The 12,427-nt window shown below is 43.0% G+C and overlaps 1 protein-coding gene across 1 annotated transcript in view; it reads left to right on the top strand.

The window, feature by feature from the left end:
- The window catches only part of LOC122683117 (poly(A)-specific ribonuclease PARN-like), a 128,388-nt gene that overhangs the window by 55,622 nt on the left and 60,339 nt on the right, over positions 1-12,427 (top strand). Inside the window, exons 4-7 of the mRNA XM_043886728.1 lie at positions 7,436-7,513; positions 10,260-10,339; positions 10,821-10,888; positions 10,974-11,055. Of these exons, the coding sequence (XP_043742663.1) occupies positions 7,436-7,513; positions 10,260-10,339; positions 10,821-10,888; positions 10,974-11,055 (308 nt within the window). The remainder of the gene's footprint in view (positions 1-7,435; positions 7,514-10,259; positions 10,340-10,820; positions 10,889-10,973; positions 11,056-12,427) is intronic.

The raw sequence follows: 12,427 nt of genomic DNA, 5'->3' as shown, positions 1-12,427 counted from the left end.
TCCCACAATTCTTGGGACTCAACCATGAATTTGACTCTAAATTTCCTATAGCAAAAGAAAAAAAAAAAGTGGGAAGGGTGAATGGGGTTTGGGAGAATACCATTTAAAATCTTTTTCTTAGGACTTAATCCTCAAATAGAGCCCCCTTGTGGGTGCCTCCAAAGGAGACTCACTGGGATCAGATGCTGGAAATGATTTCTTCATAACACTGCCTATAGTATATGGGTGATGGGTTTAATAGGATTTTTTTTTTTAATCCCACAACAAACCATAAGGCCAGAATGCCCAAGCATGATCTGGGCAGTGAGATGCCAGAGAGCTCAGCTGGTAGAGAATCTGCCTGCAATGCAGGAGACCCCCCGGTTCAATTCCTAGGTCAGGAAGATCCCCTGGAGAAGGGATAGACTACCCACTCCAGTATTCTTGGGCTTCCCTTGTGGCTCAGGTGGTAAAGAATCGGCCTGCAATGGGGGAGACCGGGCTTTGATCCATGGGTTGGGAAGATCCCCAGGAGAAGGGAAAGGCTACCCCCTGGAGTATTCTGGCCTGGAGAATTCCATGGACTGTATAGTCCATAGGGTCACAAAGAGTCAGACATGACTGAGCATGCATGGAGTGGCTTGATCCATTTGTAAGATCTAGCCTACTCCCTCAGAATGGAAGCAGATACTTGCAAACAAAGCAACAGATAAGGGATTAATCTCCAGAATATACAAACAACTCATGCAGCTCAGTATCAAAGAAACACACAACCCAATCAAAAATTGGTGAAAGATCTAAATAGACATTTCTCCAAAGAAGACATGCGTATGGCCAAAAAAACATGGAAAGATGTTCAACATCATTAATTATTGTGTACATGCATGCTCAGTTATGTCCAACTCTTTGAGACCCCATGGATTGTACCTGCCAGGTTCCTCTGTCCATAGAATTTTCCAGGCAAGAATACTGGAGTGGGTTGCTGTTTCCTACTCTGGGGAATCTTCCCAACCCAGGGATTGAACCTGCGTTTCCTGCATTGGCAGATGGATTCTTTACCACTGTGCCAGCTGGGAAGCCCTAATTATTAGAGAAATACAAATCAAAGTACAGTGAGGTATTACCAATTAGAATGACCATCATCAAAAACTCTACAAACGATAAATGCTAGAGAGGGTATGGAGAAAAGAGAACCTTCCTTCACTGTTGGTGGGAATGTAAATTGGTATAGACACTATTGTGAACAGTATGGAGATTCCTTGAAAAGCTAAAATAGAGCTATTACATGATCCCACTCCTGAGCATATAGCCTGAAAAAACTATAATTTGAAAGGATGTATGCTAGCCACATTATTTACAGTAGCTGGGACATGGAAGCAACCTAAATATTTATTGGCTGAGGAAGGGACCAAGAAGAAGTGGTATGCATATACGGTGGAGTGTTACTCAGCCGTAGAAAGGATGGAATAATGCCATTAGCAGTGACGTGGATGGATCTGCAGATTGTGATACAGAGTGAAGTACGTCAGACAGAGAGAAATACCATATAACGTTGCTTATACATGGAGCCTAGAGAATTGGTACAAGTGAACTTACCTGCAAAGCAGAAATAGTCATGGACGTAGGGAACAAACTTCTGGTTCCCGTGGGGAGGAGGGGGTGGGCTGAATCGGGAGGTTGGGATTGACGCACAGACACTGCTGATGCGCTGTGTGAAGTAGGCAAGTGATGAGGACCCGCCACGCAGCCAGGGAACCCTGCCCGGTGCTCCGGGATGACCCGGATGGGAAGGAGGTCTACAGCAGAGGGGACGTGTGTGTGTGTGTGTGTGTGTGTTACTGACTCACTCTGCTGGGCAAGAGAAAGTAACACAGCGTTGTAAGGCACCTGGAGTTCAGGAATTTTTTTTTTTTTTTTTTAAAATCCGGAATACTGAGAGGAATGACATAGATGGCTGCACATTTGCCACTTAATCCGGGTCTTTGTGTCTACTTCAGAAGCACCAAAGTATACTTTGTGTATACTTCAAATGAGCAGATCCTGGCTGACATCTCTGTTTTGAAAATTGAGAAGGGTAAACAAGAAACGGTGACAGTTGTTCATTTTATTAAGCTCACAATTGAGTGGGTAATTATCCCAGGCAGGGGGACTGTCATGGAAGCCAAGAAGTTGAATTTCCAGTAAGAAAGCGCTTTTTCAGGTCTGTGGAGTGCGCAGAGAAGTGCCAGGTCAGAGAGGACTTTAGTGTCCACTGCGTGGCCACAGGCCCCGGGTGCCTCAGCAGGGGCAGCGTCGGAGGAGTAGTCACCCTCGGTGCTCTGGGCTGGGGAGGAGTGCAGGGCGCAACCGGAGCTCCTTGTGTAGCCTGCGCCCGTGGGTGCATGCAGTCCTGGGGAGGAGAGGCCCGGTTGAAGGACTTTTGTATAAGGAACGGAGGAGGCCTCAGGCCGTTTGCACGTCTAGGGGAGGAAACCAGTGAGGAGGGAGAGGGAAGGTGAAACGCAGAGCCCGACGGGGGTTGCACCTGGGCATCTGGGGCGCGGGTGACGGGGCTTAGAGATGCTGGGGCTCAGGTCGCGGCCGCAAACGGTGGCCAACCGATCAGCCGTCAGAGAGGTGCTCTCCCCCACCACTGCCTGCCCTCCGCTGTCAGGCAGCGCCGCGCACATGCGGATGAGGTCTAGGACAGGGGGGTGAAGGCTGGGGGCCAGTCACGAGTGGTGACCCGCCTGGAAAGGTGACTGGGCCAGCAGCGGCGCTCCCCTGACCCTGGAGATGGAGCTGTCATGGGAGTGGGAGTTAGGCGAGCCAGCGGGGAAGGCGGAATAGGCTGGAGGGCGACACAGAAGCGGGCACCCTGGTGAAAACCCGCGTGCTTCCTTCCACTCTCCTCCCGGCGGCTGACTCTGCTGTTGCCCTGGGCGGCTCCGGGTGCCCCGGTGCTTCCTCACCCAAGGGGACGCGTGTGCAGGGGGCCGGGAGCCTCCCGAGGAAGCTGCGTGCTCCGCTGGTCTTAGAGGGCGCTGGTGTCGGATGGCCATGCCCGGGAAGCCCACCTAAGGTTGGCAGGGAGAGTTAAAAGTAAAAGACCAAAGGCCTTGGGGCTTAGGGGCCTTGTGTTTTGAAGTAGTCTTTAGTCATTGTAAACAAAAACAGAATAGAAAAATCTCTCAGGATATTATCATGGGATACTATTTTACATTGTGAGCATTTATATTTTTGTTGGTCTTTATTTCTAATCGTGACTGTGATTCCGGGATTATTTCATTATATAAACATCGATAAAGAAAAAGTTAATCATGGTATTAATATTGTTACAGAATAATTTTTTGTATTGACCTAAGGAAGAAATAAAGAAGTTTTGTTCTTTTAAAATTCTTTTCAAAACAAAGCAAAATAAGGCTAAGCTACTTTAAGCGGTTGCAGTGTCCTGGGAAAACAAAAGCTTTGGTGCATATGCTTTTGATAGTAGACACTGTGACCGTATTATGTGCGCTTTCCTAATAATGTCTGATGTTATCAAATTGATTAACTCAACATGGGGACTCATCAGATTTAACTGTGGTTGGCAGCTGTACACTAGAAGAATAGTAATACAGAAGGGGAATGAAATTAGCTTTTTAATCAGCTGCGTTAAATACAGAACTAAAAAATGTATCCAATGTGTTCATTGTTTCACAGCAACGTGTGCGACTGTAGTATTCACAACAGTAGCCTTTCCATTATCCTTCCCAATAAAATCCTGACTGGTATTTTCAAAGATTGGCTACTGCCAAAAGCTGGACGTGCTAATTAGATTTTCATCTGATAATTGATAGTGTGGGTTTCAAGCATTTATGATTTCCTGTGGGCTTCAAAAGTCAGCATTTGTATCCATAGATTATATTTACTGTGTAAACCTCAGACTAGTCAACTCATCTAAGAACTAGAACCTGAACCACTGATGACTCCTCCTCGGAGCAACATAAATATTTCTCTGAGAAATTAGTCATTGCGAAAATAATTATTTTCCTTTTTGCTTTTAAAGATACAAGCATGAAAAGTTAATAAATGATACCTAAGGAGGAGCCCTCAGTTAAGGGGTCAGGGTTGATTCTGACTCTGCCCGTAACTGTAGCTTGAGCCGCGGAGTGCTGTAGACAGTGACTGCCTGCTTTGCGCAGGTCGCTCAGGGCGCTACCGTTCTGACAAGAACAGCAAAGACACCAGCTTCCTTGGAAACACCGTTTGGATGTCCTGAGAATCTCTCTTGAGGGCAACAGTCATTAGTTAAGCTTTAAGGACTAATTTTCAACTGTTGAGAAATAAGCGTGACAAAACTAGCCTGAATCTCTAGATTGTGTAGCATGAAGTGTGTGCAGAGAATTTCCTCTTCCGCTAGGTGTGACACCCAGCTTTTAGTCTGTGTTCTAAAGCTGTTGAGCTAGTAAAAATGTGAGTATTCAGATATTCCCCAGTCAAATGTTATCATCTGGAATTAAGATAACAAAATAGCTGATAAGTGACTGAAAAGATATGCAGATTATGTGGGACAATTTTCACCTCTGGGTTAGAGATCAGTTTTCCAAAAAAAAAAAATACATTAAAGTGTTCTTAGATGCATTGTATGTTAACACATAATCATGTTAAATGCATGTATGAGGAGTAGTGTATATTAAATTTCTCATGTCGCTTCAGATTTGTAACTTAATTAGTACAGTGTCATGACTAGTTTTAATTCAGAGAGTTAAATATATTTAATTTAGGGGGAAAAAGCAATATTTGTCATTTAAAGAAGATACAGTATCCCCAATAGGTCCCCATTGTGAGAGAATGTAAATTTTACAGGTTTGATAAGTCCCTGAATATGTTCGGTTAGATAGATAACTTACTCAAATGTAATCTTAACTATAATCTTGCAGGTGAGAGAGTATAAATATTTCAGGTTCAAGAGGGATTATTTTGAGGAGTTTTAATTGCCAGTGAGCAGGAGTTTATTGTGATCCATACAGTCAAAGGCTTTGGAACAGTCAATAAAGCAGAAATAGATGTTTTTCTGGAACTCTCTTGATTTTTTGATGATCCAGCAGATGTTGGCAATTTGGTTCCTCTGCCTTTTCTAAAACCAGCTTGAACATCTGGAAGTTCACGGTTCGTGTATTGCCGAAGCCTGGCTTGGAGAATCTTGAGCATTATTTTACTAGCGTGTGAGATGAGTGCAGTTGTGCAGTAGTTTGAGCATTCTTTGGGATTGCCTTTCTTTGGGATTGGAGTGGAAAATTCTGAAAGAGATGGGAATATCAGACCACCTGACCTGCCTCTTGAGAAATCTATATGCAGGTCAGGAAGCAACAGTTAGAACTGGACATAGAACAACAGACTGGCTCCAAATAGGAAAAGGAGTACGTCAAGGCTGTATATTGTCACCTTGCTTATTTAACTTATATGCAGAATACATCATGAGAAACACAGCTGGAAGAAGCACAAGCTGGAATTTAGATTGCCAGGAAAAATATCAATAACCTCAGATATGCAGATGACACCACCCTTATGGCAGAAAGTGAAGAGGAACTAAAGAGCCCCTTGATGAAAGTGAAAGAGGAGGTGAAAAAGTTGGCTTAAAGCTCAACATTCAGAAAACTAAGATCATGGCATCTGGTCCCATCACTTTCATGGGAAATAGATGGGGAAGCAGTGGAAACAGCGGCAGACTTATTTTTTTGGGCTCCAGAATCACTGCAGATGGTGATTGCAGCCATGAAATTAAAAGATGCTGACTCCTTGGAAGGAAAGTTATGACCAACCTAGATAGCATATTAAAAAGCAGAGACAGTACTTTGCCAACAAAGGTCCGTCTAGTCACGGCTGTGGTTTTTCAAGTGGTCATGGGTGGATTTGAGAGTTGGACGGTGAAGAAAGCTGAGCACCTAAGAATTGATGCTTTTGAACTCTGGTGTTGGAAAAGACTCTTGAGAGTCCCTTGGACTGCAAGGAGATCCAACCAGTCCATCCTAAAGGACATACATTAAAATATGTACGTCCTGGGTGTTCATTGTAAGGACTGATGCTGAAGCTGAAACTCCAGTACTTTGCCACCTGATGCGAAGAGTTGACTCATTGGAAAAGACCCTGATGCTGGGAGGGATTGGGGGCAGGAGGAGAAGGGGACGACAAAGGATGAGATGGCTGGATGGCATCACCGACTCAATGGGCATGTGTTTGTGATGGACAGGGAGGCCCGGCCTGCTGCAATTCATGGGATCGCAACGAGTCGGACACGACTGAGTGACTAAACTGACTGACTGAGGTTGGTCATAACTTTCCTTCCAAGGAGTAAGCGTCTTTTAATTTCATGGCTGCAATCACCATCTGCAGTGATTTTGGAGCCCCCCAAAATAAAGTCTGACACTGTTTCCACTGTTTCCCCATCTATTTCCCATGAAGTGATGGGGCCACATGCCATGATCTTAGTTTTCTGAATACTGAGCTTTAAGCCAACTTTTTCCCTCTCCTCTTTCACTGTCATCAAGAGGCTTTTTAGTTCCTCTTCACTTTCTGCCATAAGGGTGGTGTCATCTGCATATCTGAGGTTATTGATATTTCTCCCGGCAATCTTGATTCCAGCTTGTGCTTCTTCCAGCCCAGCGTTTCTCATGATGTACTCTACATATAAGTTAAATAAGCAGGGTGACAGTATACAGCCTTGACGTACTCCTTTTCCTATTTGGAACCAGTCTGTTGTTCCATGTCCAGTTCTAACTGTTGCTTCCTGACCTGCATACAGGTTTCTCAAGAGGCAGGTCAGGTGGTCTGGTATTCCCATCTCTTTCAGAATTTTCCACAGTTTATTGTGATCCACACAGTCAAAGGCTTTGGCATAGTCAATAAAGCAGAAATAGATGTTTTTCTGGAACTCTCTTAGCCCTGCTGCATCCAGGGAATGAAACCCACCCTTGGCCCCGCCCCACCATGACGCAGGCGCACGTGACGCGCGCCGGCGCGCGCTGTTTCCGGAAGTCGCCCCCGCGGTCTCTGCCGTGGCTGCCAGCGCTGTCCCGCGGAACTTCGGGAGTGGAACGGTCGAGGCGGGCCCCGGCGGGGCCGGAGGCCTGGCCACTCCGCAGAATGGAGATAATCAGGAGCAGTGCATGTCCGCTGTACACCTCCCTGCGTCCTCGTGGCACTTCCTCACCCGGCCTGCTAGGCCCTCACCGCGGCAGGTCTACTTGACCCGGCCTGGGGCAGAGGCAGTCCCCTCAGGGGTTTGCTCCCCTTTTGCGCTTCTTGGGGCCTTGTTCGCCTTTGGCCCGTGCACCCCTCGGGGCTTATATCCCTCCGGTCTGTGCACCCCTTAGGGACTTGTCCTCTCATCCCAGGATCCTTGGCAGCTCCCCTTCCCTCCTTCCCTATCCCCCTAGTAACCCGTGGGCAGAAAGCCAGGCCACCAGTTCTGAGCCTCTTCTCGGTTTCTCCGCAGATTTTCAGAGTAATCTCCACAAAGTGTACCAGGCTATAGAGGAGGCCGACTTCTTCGCCATCGATGGGGAGTTTTCAGGTATCCCTCGCTTGCAAGCTCGAGGCTGGCACCCTGCAATGCATAGCCAAGCCTCCTCCTGCCCGCCACCCCCACCCCCCACCCCCGCGCCCTCCTGACCCCTGGCCTGGGCTTATACCTGCTGGTCGCTCCTCCCTGTTTGAGTTTTCTGGGTCAGGTTGCATGAGTCTCCACGTTTCCTCTTAAACGTTTCAAAAGCACGAAAGAGGTGCGGTGGGTTTCCTGATTGGGTTTGTGGTTGTTCGAACTCTGAGGGTTGCAGATAAGAGACTACGCTTTTGATGCTGCTTAAAAACAGCTGGACAGGTGTGGGACAGCGCTGGAGAGTTAGGGTCAGGCCTTTTTTGATGTGTGGTGAAATACACATAGCATAAAATGTATCCTTTTAACCATTTTTAAGTGGTTTTAAAGTTAAGTGAGACTGTAACACTGGAGTGCCACCATCCCCACCGTCCATCTCCACAGAACTTTTTCATCTTCCAGGACTGAAACTCTACACATTGAACAGTAATTCCCAGCTCCTCCCTCCCCTCTGCCTCTAGCAATCATTGTTTCTGTCTCTATGAATTTGACTAGTTTAGACATTTGCTCTAAGAGGGCTCATACAAGATTTGTGCTTTGTGGCTGACTTTAGGGTTGGACTTCTGCAAATAAATGAGGGTATTCCTTTAGGCATTAGTGAACGTGTTCACTGCCTGCCTTGGCGTGGGTGTACACATGTATCTAGTACTTAGATTAGTGTAACTAACAGTTATAATTGCAAGGTTCTTTTTTTTCTTTTGGATCAGAGATATCCAATTTTTGGTAAAGATAGCCGTTTTTGCTACAAGTTGTGCTTGTTTCAAAGACTTCAGCTCTTTCTAAAGGAATCCATGCTGGGCATAACTTTGTTTTTACTGGGCATAATCCATTACTGGATTATAATTGCTTAATTATATACATATAGTTATATAAATAATGGTATAGAATTATAATTACTGAATTATGATCAACCAATTATGTCAGTTTCAAGTGTATAACACTGATTTGGTATTTTTATACATTATGGATTGATTACCTCGCTAAGTCTAGTTACCATTTGTTACCATACAAAGTTCTTGTCAGCTATATTATTGGCTATATTCTCTGTGCTGTGACTGACTTATTTTATAAGTGAAAGTTTGTACCTCTTAAACTCCTTTACCTATTTGCCCCCCCCCCCAAACTCCCCTCCTTCACTCTGGCAACCATCAGTTTACTCTCTGTATCAATAAGTCTCTTTCTGTTTCTTTTCTTTTCTTTTTTTTTTTTAAGATTTTATCAGTAAATGAAATCATCAGTATTTGCCTTTCTTTGTCTGACTTATTTCACTCACTTAGCATAGTACCTTCTAGGTCCATCCATATTACAAGGTTGTTTTTTTTTTTTTTTCTTTTTTATGGTTGAATAATATTTCTTTACACAAATTCTTTGCAATCCCATGGACTGGAGCCCGTCAGGCTCCTCTATCCGTGGAATCCTCTAAGCAAGAATACTGGAGTGGGTAGCGATTCCCTTCTCCAGGGGATCTTCTCAACCCCTGGTCTGCCACATTGCAGGCAGATTCTTTACCATCTGAGCCATCAGGGAAGCCCCATGTATGCATATATATGCATGTATACACACACACGCACACATACTCACACACATTTATAGCATCTTTACATATGTATAGAATCTTTATCTTTTCATTTATCCTTGGACACTTAAGTTACTTCTATCTTTGCTATTTTAAGTAATGCTGTAGTGACCTAGGGATGTATATATCTTTTTCAGTTAGAATTATTGAAGAAAAAATAATTTTTGTTTTCTTCTGATGAATATCCAGAAGTGGAATTGCTGGATCATATGTTAGTTCTATTTTTAATATTTCGAGGAAGCTTTATACTGTTTTCTATAGTGCCTGCACCAATTGACATTCCCGCCAACAGTACATGATAGTTTTCTTTTCTCCACATCCTTGCCAACATTTGTTATTTCTTGTGTTTTTGAGAATGGCCATTCTGACAGATGTGAGGTGGTATCTCAAGATTGCTGTGGTTGTTCGGGGTCTTTTGTGGTTCTATACAAATTTTAGGATTATTTGTTTAGCTCTGTGAAAAATGCCGTAGGTATTTTGATAGAGATTGCATTGAATCTATAGATTGTTTTGGGTAATATGGGCATTTTAACAGTATTAATTCCTCCAGTTCATGAGCATTTCTGTTTTTCATGTTTTCTTCAATTGCTTTCACCAGTGTCTTATAATTCTCAGAGGACAGGTCTTTCACCTTGGTTAAATATAGTCCTAGGTGTTTTATTCTTTTTGATGCAATTGTCAGTGGGATCGTTTTTATAATTTCTCTTTTTGATGGTTTGTTATTAGTGTATAGAAATTTACAGTGGATTTCTGAATATTAATTTTGTATCCTGCAACTCTGCTGAATTCATTTATTAGTTCTAATAATTTTTTGGTGAGATATCTATAGGGTTTTCTTTATTTGAAATCTGTTTTAGATACTGAAACTGTCCATTCTCAAATTGAAACATTTGTATCTCTGAATTCTCTATTACAGGGTTTGGCTTGTTAGCCTGCGAAATTCATGCTAATTTTGAAAAAGTGAAATAAAGAGCACTTCCAGTTAGTTTTAATTCATAAAAATAAGAAATTATAGAGCCATTGAATAGTTGACTGACATTTTCTGTTAGCATTTACGAATAGGTTAAAATTTTTTTTCTTAAAATCTAGGAATCAGCGATGGACCTTCAGTCACCGCATTAACAAATGGTTTTGACACTGCAGAAGAAAGGTATCAGAAGCTTAAAAAGGTAAGTGGGTGTGCTAGAAAATCTCATTTTTTTTTCCCATGTTGGTCTTGCATATGTTAAATTATAGAGGAATAAAATTGTCAAGCTTGCTTATTAAGTTCTCAACCCCAGCTATGAATTGATATTTAGTGGTATTTAAAACAACAGCAAAAATAATTGTTTGCTGGAAAACATTTTGGGGAAGGTTTAGTATTTTCATTGTTAATTTCATTTACAGGAAATATGATGTGGTTATTTTAATCATTTGGAAATAGGTTTACTATGATGCTCTGGATGATGCATAAGTGCTTAGTTGGGAAAAATAGTAAGAAATATTCATAAATTAATAATGCTCCTGATAGATAATCTATAATCGGTTTGGATCAGAAGTATTCTGCCAAAGTCAAGTAGAATAATCAGAAAACCTACCTGATTGCAAATACTGTTGCTCATGTCGACTATACAGCATTGTTTTGACAGATATTTTATTTCCCTTTTCCAGCATTCCATGGACTTTTTGCTGTTTCAGTTTGGCCTTTGCACTTTTAAGTATGACTACACAGATTCAAAGTAGGTTGTTTTAACAAGTGGTGGGAATTCTTTTGTCATGGCATAATATAACACCCTAAGTCTCCTTTTATCTTATTTTCCCCAGGTATATAACAAAGTCTTTTAACTTCTATGTTTTCCCGAAACCCTTCAATAGATCCTCACCAGATGTCAAATTTGTTTGTCAGGTTAGTAGTATAACTGAGTTGTTGTTCCTTTTTTTTCTGTTACGAATCCCTGATGAAGCTGTGTGGAAACGTGGAATCAGAATTCTCTTTAAAATTTGGTTCTATAACCAACTTTGCACTTCGGGCAAATCACTTTACCTCACTGACCTTCAGTTTTTGGATTATAAATAAATTATACTCTCATCTTTCCTTTGACCTGAGAGTGAATTAAGGAATAAGATGTAAGAGACAGGCAGAGGGACATGGGAACATGAACTTTATTATAAGTAGAGCTGAATTTGAGACCATGACTTCGTACTGTGGCTCTTTGGGGGATGTTTTTTATTGTCTTACCCCTGAACTGAACCTACAGATTAGGACCTGCAGGTTTTTTTCCCAACCCCATTTTCACTGCACGCCTCTTCAAGGGTAGACCTTTATTTTCTGGAGGAGCAGAGTATGTGTGTATGCTCTTTGAAAAGAGCAAACCTAAAAGAGAAAGTGAAAGTATAGTCACTCAATTGTGTCTGACTCTTTGCAACCCCATGAACATAGCTCCCAGGGTCCTTAGTCCATGGGATTCTTCAGACAAGAATACTGGAGTGGGTTGCTGTGCCCTCCTCCAGGGGATCTTCCCAACCCAGGGATCGATCCCAGGTCTCCTGCATCGCAGGCAGATTCTTTACTGTCTGAGCCACTAGGGAACCCAGAAGGGGCTAAGTTACATGTGCTCGGTTTCTTTTCCCAAGCTTACCAGTTAGGAAAGAGGGTAGAAAAAGACCACTGGTGCCTCCTGAGGAGGAAAGGGCTGACTTTATGAGCCAAGGTGAGGATTCAGGGAGGGTCCCCTTTAGAACAGCCAGTTCAGAGTTGTAGCTGATCTGGTGGACATTCGGTGAATGTCAGCTTCCCCTTTCTGCTCTCTTAATAATCTGATTAACGAATAAGGAGATCATTGATCTCTATTGATAAGGACAGTGTGAATTAGTGTCTATCATATGGATATGTGATGAAACCTGAGTTTTGGTCTTCTCTTCCTTATAATCTTATGTCTGAGCTTCTCTCCCTGGAGTAACATTAGTTCCTTTGAGTCTTCCCATCTGTCCCTTTTCCTGCGTCTAAGTAGTACTGCAGTTAAGAAAGCCTGGAGGGTAGGCTTCTGAGTGATTGAGTCATGTCAGATTCTCTCTGTAATAAGGCAGGATGTAAACAAATGAAGCAGCATTCATTGTATGTCGGGAGCTGGAGAGAAGGTAATTTTACTCTTGTATCCAGTATTTTTCTTAAATTAGCAGATAAACCATAGTTGATATTTCTTTACTTTGCAATAAGCTCAGTTCAGTTGCTCAGTCATGTCTGACTCTTTGCAACCCCATGGACTGCCACACGTGAG

The sequence above is a fragment of the Cervus elaphus genome, chromosome 1 (assembly GCF_910594005.1).
Source record: "Cervus elaphus chromosome 1, mCerEla1.1, whole genome shotgun sequence".
Taxonomy (NCBI): Eukaryota; Metazoa; Chordata; class Mammalia; order Artiodactyla; family Cervidae; genus Cervus; species Cervus elaphus.
The sequence above is the reverse complement of the archived record's forward strand: the minus strand, read 5'-3'. Positions and strand labels throughout refer to the sequence as shown.